General features: G+C 52.9%; 1 protein-coding gene across 1 annotated transcript in view; it reads left to right on the top strand.

Moving 5' to 3' along the window:
* The window catches only part of adgrd1 (adhesion G protein-coupled receptor D1), a 344,020-nt gene that overhangs the window by 167,228 nt on the left and 153,871 nt on the right, over positions 1 to 22,921 (top strand). Inside the window, 3 exon segments of the mRNA XM_070886412.1 lie at positions 3,607 to 3,634; positions 3,637 to 3,709; positions 15,300 to 15,411. Coding sequence (XP_070742513.1) covers positions 3,607 to 3,634; positions 3,637 to 3,709; positions 15,300 to 15,411 — 213 coding nt within the window.

Below are 22,921 nucleotides of genomic sequence, written 5' to 3'. Positions count from 1 at the left end.
GGAGAATTTACCCCAGTGGTTTAATCGGGCAGGACTGTCAGACTGGGTAACGCAACACGACAGGAAGATTAGGAATAGAAGGCCATTCAGCCTCTCGAGTCTGCCATTTGATCAGATCACTGCTGCTCTGTACCTCAACCCCATTCACCCGCCTTTAGCTCCATGTCACTCGATCCTCTGACCCAACAGAAATCTACCGATCTCAGTCTTGGAAGCTCCAATTGGCCCCCAGGACCCACAGGCTTTTGCGGGAGGAAGTCACAGTTTTCCCTGCCCTCTGTGTGAAGCAGCCCTTCCTGACATCACCCCTGAACGGCCTGGCTCTAATTATATTACACTGCTGCTAATGGGGAGGTGTGTCAGAGATAATCAATGGGGTGTTAAAGTTAATGAGTCCTCGTTAGAATGGTATGACCTGAACAGATGATAAGACCGGGTAATGGAAAAATCCAGAATCCATAAACAAGCCTTCCGAGAACCTCAAACAATTCTCGGTCGCTAAATATCCACCATCCCTAAATCTCTGGTGTGGGAAATTGTACGCAGCTTTACAGGAATTCCTCGACCGGACTCTTGCACTTCAGATTTGAAGGAAACTAAGCAGCTGATTCTAAAATCTGCGAATGAGGAATGGAGGGGAAGACTGTATCGGGAGCAGAACCTGTGATTGATTGGGGAAGGCCGACCTGTGACTTTGCCAAACTCGCTACCCTTCCTCGGTCCGATCCAGCCCGTTACTACGCTGTCACACCACCAATTCAGCAGGGAAAGGGCTCGATGGCCTTCTGCGCTGTGACCATTCTGTGACTCTGTGAATGGTTACCAACTCCGTTTCCACCTATTCCTGGTGGTTCCATCGCATGATCTCCCACCCCACCCACCCCACCCCGCCTCGCTCTGTCCCTGTACCGAGGGAGTGCTGCACTGTCGGAGGAGCAGTACCGAGGGAGTGCTGCACTGTCGGAGGTGCAGTACTGAGGGAGCGCCGCACTGTCGGAGGGGCAGTACCGAGGGAGTGCTGCACTGTCGGAGGGGCAGTACTGAGGGAGCACCGCACTGTCGGAGGGGCAGTACTGAGGGAGCGCCGCACTGTCGGAGGGGCAGTACTGAGGGAGTGCCGCACTGTCGGAGCGGCAGTACTGAGGGAGCACCGCACTGTCGGAGGGGCAGTACTGAGGGAGTGCCGCACTGTAGGAGGGGCAGTACGGAGGGAGTGCTGCACTGTCGGAGGGGCAGTACTGAGGGAGTGCCGCACTGTAGGAGGGGCAGTACTGAGGGAGTGCTGCACTGTTGGAGGGGCAGTAATGAGGGAGTGCTGCACTGTCGGAGGGGCAGTACTGAGGGAGTGCCGCACTGTCGGAGGGGCAGTACTGAGGGAATGCCGCACTGTCGGAGGGGCAGTACTGAGGGAGTGCCGCACTGTCGGAGGGGCAGTACTGAGGGAGTGCCGCACTGTCGGAGGGGCAGTACTGAGGGAGTGCCGCACTGTCGGAGGGGCAGTACTGAGGGAGTGCCGCACTGTCGGAGGGGCAGTACTGAGGGAGTGCCGCACTGTCGGAGGGGCAGTACTGAGGGAGTGCTGCACTGTCGGAGGGGCAGTACTGAGGGAGTGCTGCACTGTCGGAGGGGCAGTAGTGAGGGGAGTGCCGCACTGTCCGAGGGGCAGTGCTGAGGGAGCGCCGCACTGTCGAAGGGGCAGTACTGAGGGAGCACCGCAATGTCGGAGGGGCAGTACTGAGGGAGTGCTGCACTGTCGGAGGGGCAGTACTGAGGGAGTGCCGCACTGTCAGAGGGGCAGTGCTGAGGGAGCGCCGCACTGTCAGAGGGGCAGTACTGAGGGAGTGCTGCACTGTCGGAGGGGCAGTACTGAGGGAGTGCCGCCACTGTCGGAGGGCAGTACTGAGGGAGCACCGCACTGTCGGAGGGGCAGTACTGAGGGAGTGCCGCATTGTTGGAGGGGCAGTACTGAGGGAGTGCCGCACTGTCGGAGGGGCAGTACTGAGGGAGTGCCACATTGTTGGAGGGGCAGTACTGAGGGAGTGCCGCACTGTCGGAGGGGCAGTATTGAGGGAGAGCTGCACTGTCAGAGGGGCAGTACTGAGGGAGTGCTACACTGTCGGAGGTGCCATCTTTCGGATGAGACGTTAAACAGAGGCCCTGCGCCCTGCTCTCTCAGGTGGACATAAAAGATCCCATGGCACTATTTCGAAGAAGAGCAGGGGGAGTTATCCCCGGTGTCCTGGGGCCAATATTTATCCCTCAACCAACATCACTAAAACAGATTATCTGGTCATTGTCACATTGCTGTGTGTGGGAGCTTGCTGTGCGCTAATTGGCTGCCGCGTTTCCCACATTACAACAGTGACTGCACTCCAAAAGTACTTCATTGGCTGTAAAGTGCTTCGAGACATCCGGTGGCCGTGAAAGGCGCTATATAAATGCAAGTCTTTCTTTTTTTCTTTTATAAAAGTGTTGAAGGGAAAAGGAAAAAAAAAACATTTTGCAGCACGTGATTAGTCTTCAATGTCTGGAGACTCCCGGGTGATGTCCGCGGTTTGCTGACCCGAATGTCAAGCACTTTGCACTGACAGTAAACGTGCGCAATGTGAATCCAGCGTTCAGACCAATCTCGCTCTCCCTGCCAGTCTCTCCCTTCACTCAGCTCGGACTCAGACTCGGGACTTGGGCTGTGTTTGTTGCAAGGGGTTGGTCTACAAGAGTAAGGAAGTTTTACTGCATTTATATAGGGCCTTGGTGAGCCCACACCCGGAGTACTGCGCACAGTTTCGGTCTCCTTATCTAAGGAGGGATATACTTGCCTTGGAGGGGTACAACGGAGGTTCACTAGATTGATTCCTGGGGTGAGAGGGCTGTCTTATGATGATAGATTGTGTAGAATGGGCCCATACTTTCTGGAGTTTAGAGAGGTGATCTAATTGAAACATACCAGATTCTGAGGGGGCTTGACAGGGTAGATGCAGGGAGGATGTTTCCCCCCGGGCTGGGGAGTCTAGAACCAGGGGTCACAGTCTCAGGATAAGGGGTCGGCCATTTAGGACTGAGATGAGGAGGAATTTCTTCACTCAGAGGGTGGTGAATCTCTGCCCCAGAGGGCTGTGGAGGCTCAGTCGTTGAGTATATTCAAGGTTGGTCTCTCGGGGAATCGAGGGATCTGGGGATCGGGCGGGAAAGTGGAGTTGAGGTCGAAGATCAGCCGTGATCTCATTGAATGGCAGGAGCAGGCTCGAGGGGCCGAATGGCCGACTCCTGCTCCTAGTTCTTACGTTCTTAGGAGATAATGACCCAGATCATCTGTGACGTTGATTGAGGGATAAATATTGGCCCCAGGACACCGGGAAGAAATCCCCTGCTCTTCTGTGGGATTCCTGAGTAATGGTGGTTTTAAAAAAACCTGAGCCTGATAAGGAAGTTGCCACCATCTAGACCAGTGATCGAAACCGCAGCTGTGGATTGGTGTTTTCTGTGTGTCTGTTGCCTGTGAAGACCTTGGGGATGTGTCACTACGGTATAGGCGCTATATAAATAAAGTTGTTGTTGTCGCTGATGACCATTTGTTTCTTGTCTTTCTGCTCTCGTCCTGAACAGCTGCAGCAGGTACACCAGGTGGCGCTCTCGGCATCACATACGTGGGCTGCTCCCTCTCCATCGTCTGCCTGACCGTCACCCTCATCATCTTCGCCGTGCTCTCGTGAGTAGCCCCTGCAGTCTCTGCCCCTCCCCCCCCCCGTGCTCCCCCTCTCCCCCGCCCGGCCCCACTCCCCACCCCCTCTCCCCCGCCCGGCCCCACTCCCCACCCCCTCTCCCCCGCCCGGCCCCACTCCCCACCCCCCTCTCCCCCCGCGCTCCCCCTCTCCCCCGCCCGGCCCCACTCCCCACCCCCTCTCCCCCGCCCGGCCCCACTCCCCACCCCCTCTCCCCCCGCGCTCCCCCTCTCCCCCGCATGGCCCCACTCCCCACCCCCTCTCCCCCACCCCCTCACCCCTCCGCGCTCCCCCGCATGGCCCCACTCCCCACCCCCTCTCCCCCCCTGCCCCCCGCGGTCCCCCTCTCCCCCGCCCGGCCCCACTCCACACCCCCTCTCCCCCCCTGCCCCCCGCGGTCCCCCTCTCCCCCGCCCGGCCCCACTCCCACCCCCTCTCCCCCCCCTGCCCCCCGCGGTCCCCCTCTCCCCCGCCCGGCCCCACTCCACACCCCCTCTCCCCCCCTGCCCCCCGCGCTCCCCCTCTCCCCCACCCCCTCTCCCCCCCTGACCCCGCGCTTTCCCTCTCCCCCACCCCCTCTCCCCCCCGCCCTCCCCCTCTCCCCCACCCCCTCTCCCCCCCGCCCCTACGCTCCCCCTCTCCCCGCCCCCTTCTTCCTGCTCCGCTCCCCACCCCTCTCTCCCCCCCACTCCCTGCCCCCTCTCCCCGCCCCAATTCCCGCGCCCCCTCTCCCCCCCCCCTCCGTGCTCCCCTCTCTCCCCGCTCTCACTCCCCCCCACCCCCCTCTCCCGCCCCCTCTCTCCGCCCCGCTCCCTCCTCTTCCTGCCCCGCTCTGCTCCCCGCTCCCTCCGCCCCGCTCCCCAGTCTCCCCGCCCCGCTCCCCCCACCCTGAACCTCTGTGTGTGTGTGACTGTGTATGAGAGTGTGCGTGAGTGTGAGAGAGTGTGAGTGAGTGTGCGCGAGTGTGTATGAGTGTGTGTATGTGAGTGTGTGTGAGAGAATATGTGTGTGAATGTGCGTGAGTGTTGGAGTGTGTGTGAGTGTCTGTGTGCGTGAGAGTGTGTGTGTGTGTGAGAATGTGTGTGTGTGTGTGAGAGTGAGCGTGTGAGTGTGTGTGTGTGTGTGTGTGAGAGTATGTGTGTGTGTGTGTGTGTGTGAGAGTATGTGTGTGTGAGAGTGAGAGTGTGTGTGTGTGTGAGAGAGTGAGAGTGTGTGTGTATGTGTGTGTGAGCGTATGTGTGTGTGTGTGAGAGAGTGAGAGTGTGTGTGTGTGTGTGTGTGAGAATGTGTGTGAGAGAGTTTGTGTGTGAGTGTGAGTGTGTGAGTGTGTGTGAGAGTGAGAGTGTGTGTGTGTGTATGTGTGAGTGAGCGTGAGTGTGTGTGAGAGACTATATCAGCTACGGACAGAATCGAGCTCCTGCTGATGGTGAAATATCTTCTGACCAATCAGGGTCGCGGTGCCGACTGACACAGAGCCCATCACTGAGGCAACCACAGCAATGGCTGATTTTGTGGGACGAGGACAGAAATGATCAGTAGTGATTCCTCCCAGGGCCTGAGAGATATAAACCCCTACATCACCAAACACCCTCCCCCCCCAACACCCCTTCTCCCCTGCCCTGGGACCCTGCCCTCAGTCTGGGCCACGAACACAGCACAAGCTGCATTTTGCTAATTTATTATCGCTTGGTAACGTCTCCTTCAGGAGCTGTCACTAACACTGACACTTCCTGTCGTACCTCCTCAATATCTGTTGTTGAATAATCCCTGGTTTCCGAACCTTATTTTCTGTTTGAGTTTTCTGGGCCAGCGTATTACGCACCTCGATCTTGTTTTTATTCCAGTTTCAGTCTTGGTACGTAACAAGCCCAACACAGGAGGGGGTGGTTCTGGACTTAGGTTTAGGGAATGAAGCTGGGCAGGTGGAAGGGGTATCAGTGGGAGAGCATTCAGGCACTAGTGATCATAATTCAGTTACATTTAGGGTAGTTATGGAAAAGGACACGGATAGGCCAGGAATAAAAGTTCTCAATTGGGGGAAAGACAATTTTGCTGAGCTGAGATGGGATTTGGCCAAAGTGGACTGGAAACGGCGACTTGAAGGTAAATCAGTGTCAGAGCAGTGGGAGGCATTCAAGGAGGAGATCCAGAGGGTACAGAGCAAGTATGTTCCCCGAAAGAAAAAGGGTGGGACTAACAAATCTAGAGCCCCCTGGATGTCGAGGGACATACAGGAGAGGATAAAGAAAAAAAGGGAGGCTTATGACAGATACCGAGAGCTAAATACTGCAGAGACTCTAGAGGAATATAGAGAGTGCTAGGGGGAAATTAAAAAGGACATTAGGAAAGCAAAGAGAGAGCATGAAAGAATATTAGCAAATAAAGTCAAGGAAAACCGAAAGATGTTTTATAAATACATTGAGAGCAAGAGGATAACTAAAGAAAGAGTAGGGCCTATTAGAGACCATAAAGGTAACCTATGTGGAGGTGGAAGATGTGGGTATGGCTCTTAATGAACACTTTGCGTTTGTTTTCACAAAAGAGAGGGCGATGCAGACTTTGCAATCAGGGAGAAGAGAGTGAAATATTGGATGAAATAAACACAGTGAGAGAGGAACTATTAAGGGGCTTAGCATCTTTGAAAGTGGATAAGTCCGCAGGCCGAGATGACATGTATCCCAGGCTGTTGAGTGAAGCAAGAGAGGAAATAGCAGAGGCTCTGACTATCATTTTCCAATCCTCTCTGGCTACAGGTGTGGTGCCGGAGGACTGGAGGACTGCTAACGTGGTACCATTGTTTAAAAAGGGAGAAAGGGATAGACCGAGTAATTACAGGCCAGTCAGCCTAACCTCGGTGGTGGAAAAATTCTGAGGGACAGGATAAATCTTCATTTGGAAAGACACGGATTAATCAAGGACAGTCAGCACGGATTTGTTAAGGGAAGGTCGTGTCTGACTAACTTGAGTGAATTTTTCGAGGAGGTAACCAGGAGGGTCGATGAGGGCAGTGTGCATGATGTAGTGTATATGGATTGTAGCAAAGCTTTTGATAAGGTCCCACATGGCAGACTGGTCACAAATGTAAAAGCCCATGGGATCCAGGGCAAAGTGGCAAGTTGGATCCAAAATTGGCTCAGAGGCAGGAGGCAAAGGGTAATGGTCGATGGGTGTTTTTGTGACTGGAAGGATGTATCCAGTGGGGTTCCACAGGGCTCAGTGCTGGGTCCCTTGCTTTTTGTGGTATATATCAATGATTTAGACTTCAATGTTGGGGGTATGATTAAGAAGTTTGCAGATGATACTAAAATCGGCCGTGTGGTTGTTGGTAAAGCAGAAAGCTGCAGACTGCAGGAAGATATCAATGTACTGGTCAGGTGGGCAGAACAGTGGCAAATGGAATTTAATCCGGAGAAGTGTGAGGTAATGCATTTGGGGAGGGCTAACAAGGCAAGGGAATACACATTAAATGGTAGGACACTGGGAAGTGTAGAGGAACAAAGGGACCTGGGAGTGCAGGTCCACAGATCCCTGAGGGTAGCAGGCCAGGTAGATAAGGTGATTAAGAAGGTATACGGAATGCTTGCCTTTATTAGCCAAGGCATAGAATATAAGATCAGGGAGGATATGCTTGAACTGTATAAAACACTGGTTAGACCACAGCTGGAGTACTGCGTGCAGTTCTGGTCACCACATTACAGGAAAGATGTGATTGCACTAGAGAGGGTACAGAGAAGATTTGCGAAGATGTTGCCTGGACTGGAGAATTTTAGCTATGAGGAAAGATTGGATAGGCTGGGGTTGGTTTCTTTGGAACAGAGGAGGCTGAGGGGTGACCTTATTGAGGTGTATAAAATTATGAGGGGCCTGGATAGAGTAGATAGGAAGGACCTGTTTCCCTTGGCAGAGGGGTCAACAACCAGGGGGCATAGATTGAAAGTAATTGGGGGGAGGTTTAGAGGGGATTTGAGGGGAAATTTCTTCACCCAGAGCGCGGTGGGGGTCTGGAACTCACGGCCTGAAAGGGTGGTAGAGGCAGAAACCCTCACCACATTTAAAAAGTACTTGGATGTGCACCTGAAGTGCCGTAACCTACAGGGCTACAGACCGAGAGCGGGAAAGTGGGATTAGGCTGGGTAGCTCTTGGTCGGCCGGCACGGACACAATGGGCCGAATGGCCTCCTTCTGTGCTGTAAATGTTTATGATTCTATGATTGGTATTTTATCTCGAGTATTTTAGTCTTGGGACAGTCTGCAATACCTTGTCCAGTTTCCCGAGCTCCGCTCTGATCCTCTCCAAACCTGCCTTTCTAGTGTTGAATACTTGTATTCTGCCCTCTCTCTATTCCACCATTGGCCTAACCTTAACCTCCAGCAAATTGTGGTCACTGGGCCCTGACTTGCTCTACAATCTCCTGGTCCAATAGTGTCTCTGCTCACAGGGGTTCATTGGTCAATTGTTCCATGTAACAATCTAATCTTGGGTCGAAGGTCATGTCTCCCCTCCTTTGTAGATTTCCCAATCTGTTCCGGGTAAATTGAAATCACTCATATCAGCTTCATCTGTTCCTCCATGTGCTTCTCTTAACTTGGGAACGTAGAGCTTGCTAGACAAGAGAAGATGAGATCAATCTAATTCAGCTTCTGCCAGCCTGGTGGTCTATTCGAGGTGTTTAAGGTGATTCAAGGAGTTGATGGAGCGGATAGAGAGAACCTATTCCCCCTGGTGGGGGGAGTCCAGAACAAGGGGCAGGACCTTAAAGTTAGAGCCAGGCTGTTCAGGGGTGATGTCAGGAAGCACTTCTTCACACAAAGGGCAGTGGGAATCGGGAACTCTCTCCCCCCAAAAGCTGTTGAGGCTGGGGGTCAATTCGAAATTTCAAAACTGAGATTGGTAGATTTTTTGGGGGGGTAAGGGTGTTAGGGATACGCAACCAAGGAGAGTAGATGGAGCTGCGACACAGATCAGCCCTGATCTTACTGAATGGCGGAACAGGCTCGAGGGGCTGAACGACCTCCTCCTGTTCCTATGTTCCCGGGACTCCCACGATCCACCGATACTGGAGTTGTTGACCAATCACAGCGATCAATCTCTATCAGTGAGTCTACAACAGACCCAGACACGAGGCGGGGAAAACCCCCAGTGGGGGAGAGCTTTGGGAACCGGAGGCCCAACGTCCCCTGTTCCTCCCGAGCTCGCTACCCTCCACACACGGCACGGCTCACATTGCTCACACACGCTATCATAACCATAACCAGTGCCTGCGAAGAGATGCTCGGTCACTCATCGAGGCAACACCAAGACTGGTTTGATGAGAATGACCAGGGGGAGCAGCAAAGCAGCTCTACAGACGGCTTAAGGCCGAGGTCCAACAAAAAACCCGCGACCTAAAGAATAGATGGTGAATGGAGAAAGCACAGGAGATCCAGCAGCTGGCCGACAGCCATGATGTGCGAGGATTCTTCACCGCAGTCAAGGCCACCTACAGCCCAAGCACACAAGGCCCCACCCCACTGCTGGCCAAGAATGGAGAGAAACTCATCAAGGACACCGAGGCAGTCAGGGCCCGCTGGAAGGAGCACTTCGAAGATCTCCTCAATCGAGACTCTGCCTTTGACTCGAGTGTCCTCGACTCCATCCCGCAGCATGCTGCCTGCCACCATCTCAGCACAACCCCAGCCCAGCACAAGGTAGAAAAGGCCATCCACCAGCTCAAGAACAACAAGGCACCAGAAGCAGATGGAATCCCCACCGAGGCACTAAAATATGGCGGAGAGGCACTATTGGCGCGGATTCATGACCTCATCTCTCTTATCTGGAAGGAGGAGAGCATGCCGGGGGATCTGAGATGCAGTAATCGTGACCATCTTTAAAAAAGGGACAAGTCCGACTGCAGCAACTACTGAGGAATCTCCCTGCTATCAGCCACTGGGAAGGTCATCGCTGAATCCTCCTCAACCGTCTTCTCCCTGTGGCCGAGGAACTCTTCCCGGAGTCACAGAGCGGATTTCGTCCCCTACGGGGCACAACGGACATGATCTTTGCAGCGCGACAGATGCAGAAAAAGTGCAGGGAGCAGCGCCAGCCCTTGTACATGGTCTTCTTCGATCTTACAAAGGCCTTCGACACTGTCAACCGCGAGGGTCTATGGAGCGTCCTCCTCTGTTTCGGCTGCCCCCAAAAGTTTGTCACCATCCTCTGCCTGCTCCACGACGGCATGCAGGCCGTGATCCTGACCAATGGATCCATTACAGACCCTGGACTGAGGTCAAACAGGGCTGCGTCATCGCCCCAACCCTCTTCTCAATCTTTCTCGCCGCCATGCTCCACCTCACAGTCAACAAGCTCCCTGCTGGAGTGGAACTAAACTACAGAACCAGCGGGAACCTGTTCAACCTTCGCCGTCTCCAGGCCAGGTCCAAGATCACCCCAACCTCTGTCGTCGAGCTACAGTACACGGACGGCGCCTGCGTCTGCGCACACTCGGAGGCTGAACTCCAAGTCATCTTCAACATCTTCACCGAGGCGCATGAAAGCATGGGCCTTACACTAAACATCCGTAAGACAAAGATCCTCCACCAACCTGACCCCGCCTCACAGCACTACGCCCCAGTCAGCAAGGTCCACGGCGCGACCCTCGATAACGAGGACCATTTTCCATACCTCAGGAGCCTATTATCAGCGAGGGCAGACATCAACGACGAGGTCCAACACCGCCTCCAGTGCACCAGCTCAGCCTTCGGTCATCAGAGGAGGAGAGTGTTCGAAGACCAGGCCCTCAAATCTGGCACCAAGCTCATGGTCTACAGGGCTGTAGTGATACCCGCCCTCCGTATGGCTCAGAGACATGGACCATATACAGTAGACACCTCAAATCGCTGGAGAAATACCACCAACGATGTCCCCGCAAGATCCTACAAACCCCCTGGGAGGACAGACGCACCAAGGTCTGTGTTCTCCATCAGGCCAACATCCCCAGCATCGAAGCACTGACCACACTCGACCAGCTCCGTTGGGCGGGCCACATTGTCCGCATGTTCGACACAAGACTCCCAAAGCAAGTGCTCTACTCGGAACTCCTTCACGGCAAGCGAGCCCCAGGTGGGCAGAGGAAACGTTACAAGGACACCCTCAAAGCCTCCCTGATAAAGTGCAACATCCCCACCGACACCTGGGAGTCCCCGGCCAAAGACCGCCTTAAGTGGAGGAAGTGCTTCCGGGAGGTCGCTGAGCACCTCAAGTCTCGTCGCCGAGAGCATGCAGAAACCAAGCGCAGGCAGCGGAAGGAGCGTGCGGCAAACCAGTCCCACCCACCCCTTCCCTCAACCACTGTCTGTCCCACCTGTGACAGAGACTGTAATTCCTGTATTGGACTGTTCAGTCACCTGAGAACTCACTTTTAGAGTGGAAGCAAGTCTTCCTCGATTCCGAGGGACTGCCTATGATGATGATGTGTTATTCGCTGACACTCAGTATTCTCTATTGAACCACCTTCTTCGGGGGCCTGGCCTATGGATGTAATGTTTACTACAGAGCTCATGGTCCAATCCTTCCCTTCTGATCTGGCAATCGATCGCAGATCTTCACAGTTCCATTTCCTCCTCTCATCTCTCGCATCCTCATCCACAGGATTTCCACCTGATCCACACTGGACAGACCAAATAATCAGGTTCTGTTTCACATAAAAGGCTACACCCACTCCTAGTCTTTCTGCTCTGTCTCTGTGAATTATAGAATCATAGGATGATACAGCACAAATGGAGGTTAATCGGCCCATCGTTCTTGTGCCAGCTCTGTGACAGAGCGATCCAATCAGTTCCACAGAGCATTGCCAATGTAGGTCAGTGAGCACAGCGGGTGATGGGTGAGCGGGACTGGGTGTGAGTTAGGACACGGAGCAGTGAGCACAGGGAGTGATGGGTGATCGGGACTCGGTGCGAGTTAGGACACGGGTCAGTGAGCACAGGGGGTGATGGGTGAACGGGACTGGGTGCGAGTTAGGACACGGGGCAGTGAGCACAGGGGGTGATGGGTGAGCGGGACTTGGTGCGAGTTAGGACACGGGGCAGTGAGCACAGAGGGTGATGAGTGAGTGGGACTCGGTGCGAGTTAGGACACGAGGTAGTGAGCACAGGGGGTGATGGGTGAGCGGGACTTGGTGCGAGTTAGGACACGGGGCAGTGAGCACAGAGGGTGATGAGTGAGTGGGACTTGGTGCGAGTTAGGACACGAGGCAGTGAGCACAGGGGGTGATGGGTGAGCGGGACTTGGTGCGAGTTAGGACACGGGGCAGCGAGCACAGGGGGTGATGGGTGACAGGGACTTGGTGCGAGTTAGGACACTGGGACAGTGAGCACAGGGGGTGATGGGTGAGCAGGACTGGGTGCGAGTTAGGACACGGGGCAGCGAGCACAGGGGGTAATGGGTGAGCAGGACTGGGTGCGAGTTAGGACACGAGGCAGTGAGCACAGGGGGTGATGGGTGAGCGGGACTTGGTGCGAGTTAGGACACGGGGCAGTGAGCACAGAGGGTGATGAGTGAGTGGGACTTGGTGCGAGTTAGGACACGAGGCAGTGAGCACAGGGGGTGATGGGTGAGCGGGACTTGGTGCGAGTTAGGACACGAGGCAGTGAGCACAGGGGGTGATGGGTGAGCAGGACTGGGTGCGAGTTAGGACACGGGGCAGTGAGCACAGGGGGTGATGGGTGAGCAGAACTGGGTGCGAGTTAGGACACAGGGCAGTGAACACAGGGGGTGATGGGTGAGCGGGACTCGGTGCGAGTTAGGACACGGGGCAGTGAGCACAGGGGGTGATGGGTGAGTGGGACTGGGTGCGAGTTAGGACACGGGGGCAGCGAGCACAGGGGGTGATGGGTGAGCGGGACTTGGTGCGAGTTAGGACACGGGGACAGTGAGCACAGTGGGTGATGGATGAGCGGGACTTGGTGCGAGTTAGGACACGGGGCAGTGAGCACAGGGGGTGATGGGTGAGCGGTACTCAGTGCGAGTTAGGACACGGGGACAGTGAGCACAGGGGGTGATGGGTGAGTGGGACTTGGTGCGAGTTAGGACACGGGGCAGTGAGCACAGGGGGTGATGGGTGAGCGTTACTCAGTGCGAGTTAGGACACGGGGCAGTGAGCACAGGGGGTGATGGGTGAGCGGGACTTGGTGCGAGTTAGGACACGGGGCAGCGAGCACAGGGGGTGATGGGTGAGCGGGACTTGGTGCGAGTTAGGACACTGGGACAGTGAGCACAGGGGGTGATGGGTGAGCAGGAGTGGGTGCGAGTTAGGACACGGGGCAGCGAGCACAGGGGGTGATGGGTGAGCAGGACTGGGTGCGAGTTAGGACACAGGGCAGTGAACACAGGGGGTGATGGGTGAGCGGGACTCGGTGCGAGTTAGGACACGGGGCAGTGAGCACAGGGGGTGATGGGTGAGTGGGACTGGGTGCGAGTTAGGACACGGGGTCAGCGAGCACAGGGGGTGATGGATGAGCGGGACTTGGTGCGAGTTAGGACATGGGGGAAGCGAGCACACGGGGTGATGGGTGAGCGGGACTTGGTGCGAGTTAGGACACGGGGACAGTGAGCACAGGGGGTGATGGATGAGCGGGACTTGGTGCGAGTTAGGACACGGGGCAGTGAGCACAGGGGGTGATGGGTGAGCGGTACTCAGTGTGAGTTAGGACACGGGGACAGTGAGCACAGGGGGTGATGGGTGAGTGGGACTTGGTGCGAGTTAGGACACGGGGCAGTGAGCACAGGGGGTGATGGGTGAGCGGTACTCAGTGCGAGTTAGGACACGGGGCAGTGAGCACAGGGGGTGATGGGTGAGCGGGACTTGGTGCGAGTTAGGACACGGGGCAGTGAGCACAGGGGTTGATGGGTGAGTGGGACTGGGTGCGAGTTAGGACACGGGACAGCCGAGTTTTGGATCACCTCTAGTTTACGTCGGGTAGAAGCACATAGCTGGTCAGTCAAAACAGCGAAGAAAAGACAGGTTAATGTTTTGGATATAGGACCTTTAGTCAGATGAAAGATTGATATCTGGGACATTAATTGTCTTTTCCCTTCCCGAATATTGAGTGACATGTTTGTATCACCGATTTCCATCGTCCCTGATTCCATTAATCTCCTACCTGCCCTCCCACTGCAAACCTTGAGCTCATCCAAAACTCGGCAGCCCCCGTGTCCTAACTCGCACCGAGTCCCGCTCACCCATCACCCCCTGTGCTCGCTGCCCCGTGTCCTAACTCGCACCGAGTCCCGCTCACCCATCACCCCCTGTGCCCCGTGTCCTAACTCGCACCGAGTCCCGCTCACCCATCACCCCCTGTGCCCCGTGTCCTAACTCACACCAAGTCCCGCTCACCCATCACCCCCTGTGCCCCGTGTCCTAACTCACACCGAGTCCCGCTCACCCATCACCCCCTGTGCTCACTGCCCCGTGTCCTAACTCACACCGAGTCCCGCTCACCCATCACCCCCTGTGCTCACTGCCCCGTGTCCTAACTCACACCAAGTCCCGCTCACCCATCACCCCCTGTGCCCCGTGTCCTAACTCACACCAAGTCCCGCTCACCCATCACCCCCTGTGCCCCGTGTCCTAACTCACACCGAGTCCCACTCACCCATCACCCCCTGTGCTCACTGCCCCGTGTCCTAACTCGCACCCAGTCCCGCTCACCCATCACCCCCTGTGCTCACTGCCCCGTGTCCTAACTCGCACCCAGTCCCGCTCACCCATCACCCCCTGTGCTCACTGCCCAGTGTCCTAACTCACACCAAGTCCCGCTCACCCATCACCCCCTGTGCTCACTGCCCCGTGTCCTAACTCGCACCGAGTCCCACTCACCCATCTCCCCCTGTGCTCGCTGCCCCCTGTCCTAACTCGCACCGAGTCCCGCACACCCATCACCCCCTGTGCTCACTGCCCAGTGTCCTAACTCGCACAGAGTCCCGCTCACCCATTACCCGCTGTGCTCGCTGACCGACATTGGCTCCCGGTCCGGTAACAACTCAAATATAAAATTCTCATCCTTGTTTTCAAATCCCTTCATGGCCCTCACCCCTCCCTATCTCTGTAATCTCCTCCAGCCCCACAACCCCCCGAGATGTCTGCGCTCCTCCAATTCTGGCCCCTTGAGCATCCCCCGATTTTAATGGCCCCACCATTAACGGCCGTGTCTTCAGCTGCCGAGTTTCTAAACTCTGGGACTCTCTCCCTAAACCTCTCCACCTCTCCTTAACACCGACCTCTTTGACCAAGTTTTTGGTCACCTGTCCTAATATCTCCTTACGTGGCTCGGGGTCAGATTTTGTCTGATAATTGCTGCTGTGAACGTTTCACTATGTTAACGGTGCTATATAAATGCCAGTTGTTGTTACAGTGGTTTGGTTGAGGTATATGGTGATCGCGGCACATACAATGATCCCACATCTGCTTGCTGCCATTACCGCTCGCTCTATAACTGACCACCACACTGTCCACTCAATGTTGGGATAATTGAGTTGCTCAATGAAGTTGATGCTGTTATTTGGCGTCCATTCATATTATATCTCTGACCAATCGGCAGGTCGGTGAGCACGATCCGTAACCAACGTTACCACATCCACGCCAACCTGTCCTTTGCCATTCTCGTGGCACAGATTCTTCTGCTCACCAGCTTCCGCTTTTTCCCAGATACGGTAAGTGAGAAAGCATTGTGGGTACGGGGCGATCGGGTGTCCTCGGCGCGTTTCCTGTCTGTAAACCTCACTTCCTGTTGTCACTACGTATTTAACCCTCAGCTTCCGACCCCCCCTCTCCTCCCCATTACCTAGACGGCCCCTTTCCACCTCCGTGACATCGCCCGCCCCCACCTCACCTCATCCTTCGTTACCTCTACACTCGACAATTCCAGTGCTCTCCTGCCCAGCCTCCCACCTTTACATCCTTCGTAAGCTTGGGCTCATCCACAACTCTGGATTCTTGACCATCCCTGATTATAATCGCTCAACCATCAGTGGCCGTGCCTTCAGCTGCCTGGGCCCCAAACTCTGGAACTCCCTCCCTAAACCTCTCCACCTCTCTACCTCTGTCTCCTCTTTTAACACACTCCTTAAAACCGACCTCTGTGACCAGCTGTTCTAACATCTCCTTATGTGGCTCAGTTTCGAATTCTGTTTGATAATCGCTGCTGTGAAGTGCCTGGGGATGTTTTACTACGTTAATACTACTTTCATACGACGGGAAAAGCTTACAATGGGACGTCTAGTTTGTCTCTCCATTCGATGTCCCTCCCGAGAGGCCGAGTGGGGGAATAAGGTGGGTCCCGCCACAGATCTCAGTGGGCCGGTCGATGTGAGGTGTTCCAGGGTTTAGGACCACAGATCTCAGTGGGCCGGTCGATGTGAGATGTTCCAGGGTCTAGGACCACAGATCTCAGTGGGCCGGTCGATGTGAGGTGTTCCAGGGTCTAGGACCACAGATCTCAGTGGGCCGGTCGATGTGAGATGTTCCAGGGTCTAGGACCACAGATCTCAGTGGGCTGGTCGATGTGAGATGTTCCAGGGTCTAGGACCACAGATCTCAGTGGGCCGGTCGATGTGAGATGTTCCAGGGTCTAGGACCACAGATCTCAGTGGGCCAGTCGCTGTGAGGTGTTCCAGGGTCTGGGACCCACAGATCTCAGTGGGCCGGTCGATGTGAGATGTTCCAGGGTCTGGGACCCACAGATCTCAGTGGGCCGGTCGATGTGAGGTGTTCCAGGGTCTAGGACCACAGATCTCAGTGGGCCGGTCGATGAGAGATGTTCCAGGGTCTAGGACCACAGATCTCAGTGGGCCAGTTGATGTGAGGTGTTCCAGGGTCTAGGACCACAGATCTCAGTGGGCCGGTCGATGAGAGATGTTCCAGGGTCTAGGACCACAGATCTCAGTGGGCTGGTTGATGTGAGATGTTCCAGGGTTTGGCCGCCGTTTCCCAGAACAGCCGGCGACATTTTAAGCGCTTTGGTGGAGGGTTTTTCAAGTCTCCGTGAACGGGACGGTCAGTGTTGCTGAGGATTTGCTCCAGCCCACGGAGCGCAGTGGTGTTGTGGATACTGGCAGGCGGGGCATTGTGGGACAGCGCCTGGGGCCATTCGGTCGGAGCGGACTTGATCGTCCCTGACACTGTCCTCACACGGCATTTAGCTGCATGTTAAAGGCGCTGTATAAATATAAGCTGTTGTTGTCACAATTTCTGGTCACACTTTTTGCGTTGACGTCCGTCAAATGTCACAATGTAGTTGCAGTTGCTGGCCAGTAGATGGCTCTGCAGAGCAAGTCTCTGAGCGCTCAACTCTTGTCTTCATGTTGAATATTAAAGCTCACCTTCATTGACCGGCCACGGGTAAAACCTTGGGGCAATTGACTGGCATGTTCTGTTTCTTCTCCAATAAAATGGTCTAGTCACAAAATTCGATTGACAGCCATGCATGGCATGCCTTCAAATAAGGCTTGAGCTCACAGTACGAAGACAGTGTTAAAAGTAACAAATATTGCATTTACAATAATCCCCACAGGAGATTCTCACTGTGAGCAGAATGAGAAGTTGTTTTATCAGGACAGAAGTGCTAGGTGCATCGAATGCATAAAATATTATTTTGCTACCAAGTTCAATCTGTGTCCCTTCAAGGCGAATGACCCTTTCTCTAGATTGGCAGCTGTCTGTAAATTCCTCCCTCCTGGCCGGAGAGGGCAGCCTGGTTAGCAAGGCCAGAATAAACAGCAGTACATGATTGGCTGTCTCTCTCCATCTTTTGTACTTGTGACACTTGAGGTGTGACAGTTGTGCACTGGATGCAAGATCTGTTATATACTCACCCAGAGGATCGCCTTATCTGCTTGTTCAGTTCGCAATATCGCCGGGCCCTGGGCCATAATGCTGAGACTGTGGAGCCAGGTTTGGGAGATTAAAAGCTCTGGATAGGGTTGGCAGACCAGAGCCTTGTGATCATAGAATCATAGAAATTTACAGCACGGAAGGAGGCCATTCGGCCCATCGTGTCCGCGGCTGACAAAGAGCTACCCAGCCTAATCCCACTTTCCAGCTCTGGGTCCGTAGCCCTGCAGGTTACGGCACTTCAGGTACACATCCAAGTACTTTTTAAATGTGGTGAGGGTTTCTGCCTCTACCACCCTTTCAGGCCGTGAGTTCCAGACCCCCACCACCCTCTGGGTGAAGAAATTTCCCCTCAAATCCCCTCTAAACCTCCCCCCAATTGCTTTAAATCTATGCCCCCTGGTTGTTGACCCCTCTGCCAAGAGAAACAAGTCCGTCCTATCCTCTCTATCCAGGTCCCTCATCATTTTATACATCTCAATCAGGTCTCCCCTCAGCCTCCTCTGTTCCAAAGAAAACAGACCCAGCAGCTAGGCATTGCGGAGCAAGATTGATCTAGATCTTGGGGTGGGTTGTGGAGTAAGACTGATCCGGGTCTTGGGATGGGGAGTGACCTTGGCCCAGGTCCCCCTCTTGCGTTGTTGGGGGGGGGGTGTTGATGGGCAACAGGTTGAACCTTACCCATGTTATATATTTTTTAATTGGATTTATTCGACATTAAACACATTTACAACACCTTACAATCATACCTTGACCAGTTTTTAGCTGCAGAAATTAAAGTTATCATTAAAGACATTGATATTATTACACCGCCCAGACCTTCCTTTACATTTAATTAGCTTCAGAAACATAGAAACATAGAAAATAGGTGCAGGAGTAGGCCATTCAGCCCTTCTAGCCTGCACCGCCATTCAATGAGTTCATGGCTGAACATGCAACTTCAGTACCCCCTTCCTGCTTTCTCGCCATACCCCTTGATCCCTTTGATGAAATTAAAGTTCAGTTTGTCGACCATGACATATATTAAACTATTGAATTTTCAGAAACTGGTCAGAAAATTACATCCTAAAATTATTTTCTGAATAATAAATCCACCCAGCCTTATAACCCCTGTACATGCTGGGGCTTTAGAAACCCATTATGATCTCCAGATGTGTATAGATGCCACTTGGCATATTAGCATAAGATCACTGATCCAAAACTCCTGCAAGCACTTGAAGAAAGTGTAGACCCGCTGTCTCGGAGCACGTCTTTTATATGGTACTGGCAAAAAAACCAAATCAAACGGCAATATCTCAGTCGGATATCCAGGCCAAAGCTTCTGGTGTAACAGTGTGGATATCTTGTGGGTTATATTTTTGTTGCGAGTTATGAAATATCTCCTTAAATGTACACCACTGCTCATCAACTGTCCCACACTTTAATCTATTTTCCCAGTCCACTTTAGCCAACTCTGTCTTCATACCTTTGTGGTCTCCTTTATTTAAGCTTGGGACACTGGTTAGAGATCCAACTTTCTCATCCTCCAACTGAATTTGAAATTCAATCATGTTATGGTCACTCATTCCTAGAGGATCCTTTACTAGGAGATCATTTATTAATCCTGTTTCATTACACAGGACCAGATCCAAGATAGCCTGCTCCCTGGTTGGTTCCGCAGCGTACTGTTCAAGGAAACTATGCCGGATACACTCTATGAACTCCTCCTCAAGGCTATCCTGGCCAATTTGCTTTGTCCAATCAATATGAAGGTTAAAATCGACCATGATTATTGCCGTTCCTTTTTTTTTACAAGCCTCCATTATTTCTGGATTTATACTCCGTCCAACAGTGTAGCTACTGTTAGGGGGCCTATAGACTACACCCGCCAGTGACTTTTTCCCCTTATTATTCCTTATCTCCACCCAAACTGATTCAACATCTTGATCTTCTGAGCCAATATTGTTTCTCACTAACGCACTGATCTCATCCTTTATTAACAGTGCTACCCCACCTCCTTTTCCTTTCTCTCTCTCCTTCCAAATTGTCAAATACTCCTGAATATTTAGTTCCCAGCTTTGGTCACCTTGCAACCACGTCTCTTTAATGGTTATCAGATCATACCCATTTGTATCTATTTGTGCCGTCAACTCATCTATTTTGTTCAGAATGTTGCGTGCATTCAGATAAAGAGCTTTTAAATTTGTTTTTTTTTACCATTTTTTCCTGCTCATCAATCGAGTGGGACTCAAACACACGACCTTGACGACTCAGAGGGGAGAGTGCTAACCAGTGAGCAACAGCTGAAACCTTAGTACCTCTTGAGGAGAAATTGATGGCCCAGAAATCCCGGTTCGCTGCTTCCCGCGGGCGATCGGGTACAAAACCTTTACAAGATGCCCACCCCCCCCGTTCCTGCTGCGCCCACGCGAGATCCCGGTCCTGAGGTCACTGACTGCGCGTCGCCCCGCATGCACGTCGGGACATGCACAGGGCGGGAACTGCAGTCACATGGCTCTGGGCAGCCAATCAGGTACAGTATTTTCTCATTCATAATAATGGGAACTCCACAAGTTGGACTTCCCATTATTATGAATGAGAAACCCACCCCAAACACCCAAAACTCTAATAAAAAATTGAAAAATACGCCACATATTTTTATTAATTTAAATTAAAATTATTTATGTATTATAAAAAAAATATATATATATTTAAAGTTTTTAAACTTGTGGTTTAAAATAAATGTACTGTAGTGGGCAGGGTTTCTAACAATAAAATGTTGTTTTTATAATTTTATTTTATGTTTTTGTGTATGTTAAAGCTCTTAGCCTGTAACACTAGGCTATGCTTTTATCAGGCGCCAGAGTTTTGAGGACATTTGCTGGGCAAGATATGGGTTAATCCCACAATCCTGCCCATGCAAATGTTCTCGCTCCCGATCTGCGGAGGATCTGTCCAGCTGGAGCTGGAGCTGGACAGATCGGAAAAGCCGTTTTTCAGCGCATGCGCATTGTGCGTCGCAAACTGGCTTTTGCGATGCCTTCCGTACACACCCCGTACACACCCCGTACACACCCCGTACACACCCCGTACACACCCCGTACACACCCCGTATACACTCTGTACACACTCTGTACACACCCCGTACACACCCCATACGCACCCCGTACGCACCCCGTACGCACTCCGTACACACTCCATACACACCCCGTACACACTCCGTACACACCCCGTACACACCCCGTACACACCCCGTACACACCCCATACACACCCCGTACACACCCCGTACACAATCCGTACACACCCCGTACACACCCCGTACACACTCCGCACACACCCCGTACACACCCCGTACGCACCACGTACGCACTCCGTACGCACCCCGAAGGCACCCCGTACGCAATCCGTACACGCCCCGTACACGCCCCGTACACGCCTTTGTACACGCTCCGAATGGACCCGGGGAGGCCGGGATTTCTGGGCCGGTAAATTCTACACTTCAAATTGAATAATGCTCGTATTAAAGATTAAGATCGTTAACATTTTACACAAACTGGACTCCAGTTGCAGATGGGGAACGGGAGCAGTGCTGCTGGATCAAAGACTGAGATATTCTGAATCGAACACTCTGATCAGTTGACTCTGCTATGTGGAGCAACAGAATTCATGAGCAACTGAACTTGCTTTTACCAGAATTTGTATATTTCTGTCAAATGAAACAAAGACAGCCTCATTTACTGAATCATTTACCTGGGGACATCAGGAACCCAGCAAAAATATATTGTCTCATTAAACAAAGTGACATTAAAACCATCCTAATGTCGCAGTCTCGGGGAATAGAAACATAGAAACATAGAAAATAGGTGCAGGAGCAGGCCATTCAGCCCTTCTAGCCTGCACCGCCATTCAATGAGTTCATGGCTGAACATGAAACTTCAGTACCCCCTTCCTGCTTTCTCGCCATAACCCTTGATCCCCCGAGTAGTAAGGACTTCATCTAACTCCCTTTTGAATATATTTAGTGAATTGGCCTCAACTACTTTCTGTGGTAGAGAATTCCACAGGTTCACCACTCTCTGGGTGAAGAAGTTTCTCCTCATCTCGGTCCTAAATGGCTTACCCCTTATCCTCAGACTGTGACCCCTGGTTCTGGACTTCCCCAACATTGGGAACATTCTTTCTGCATCTAACCTGTCTAAACCCGTCAGAATTTTAAACGTTTCTATGAGGTCCCCTCTCATTCTTCTGAACTCCAGTGAATACAATCCCAATTGATCCAATCTTTCTTGATAGGTCAGTCCCGCCATCCCGGGAATCAGTCTGGTGAACCTTCGCTGCACTCCCTCAATAGCAAGAATGTCCTTCCTCAAGTTAGGAGACCAAAACTGTACACAATACTCCAGGTGTGGCCTCACCAAGGCCCTGTACAACTGTAGCAACACCTCCCTGCCCCTGTATTCAAATCCCCTCGCTATGAAGGCCAACATGCCATTTGCTTTCTTAACCGCCTGCTGTACCTGCATGCCAACCTTCAATGACTGATGTACCATGACACCCAGGTCTCGTTGCACCTTCCCTTTTCCTAATCTGTCACCATTCAGATAATAGTCTGTCTCTCTGTTTTTACCACCAAAGTGGATAACCTCACATTTATCCACATTATACTTCATCTGCCATGCATTTGCCCACTCACCTAACCTATCCAAGTCACTCTGCAGCCTAATAGCATGAGTTACTTCTACCAACGATTTTATTTCCTTAATTATTACCTGCGTTTCGAGAACTGTGGAAGGAGTCATAACGAGCCCATCTGTTTCTCCCATGTAAAGGGGACGCTGTCATTAACTAGCTGACTAGGATCATAGGAGCAGGAGAAGGCCATTCGGCCCCTCGAGCCTGCTCCGCCATTTAATAAAATCAAGTCGGATCTTTCACCTTAACGCCACTTTCCTGCACTATCCCCATATCCTTGATTCCCTTAATATTCAAAAATCTATCGATCTCTGTCTTGAATATACTCAAAGACTGAGCCTCCACAGCCCTCTGGGGCAGAGAATTCCAAAGATTCACCACCCTCTGAGTGAAGGAGTTTCTCCTCATCTCAGTCCTAAATGGCCAACCCCTTATTCTGAGACTGTGACCCCTGGTTCTAGACTCCCCAGCCAGAGGAAACATCCTCCCTGCATCTACCCTGTCAAGCCCTGTAAGAATTGTGTATGTTTCACTGAGATCATCTCTCATTCTTCTAAACTATAGAGAATATAGGCCTGGTCTGCTCAATCGCTCCTCACAGGACAATCCCCCCATCCCAGGAATCAGTCTGGTGAACTTTCGTTGCACTCCCTCTATG

The sequence above is a fragment of the Pristiophorus japonicus genome, chromosome 8 (assembly GCF_044704955.1).
Source record: "Pristiophorus japonicus isolate sPriJap1 chromosome 8, sPriJap1.hap1, whole genome shotgun sequence".
In the NCBI taxonomy this organism is placed as follows: Eukaryota; Metazoa; Chordata; class Chondrichthyes; family Pristiophoridae; genus Pristiophorus; species Pristiophorus japonicus.
This window is presented reverse-complemented; position numbering and strand designations above follow the sequence as displayed.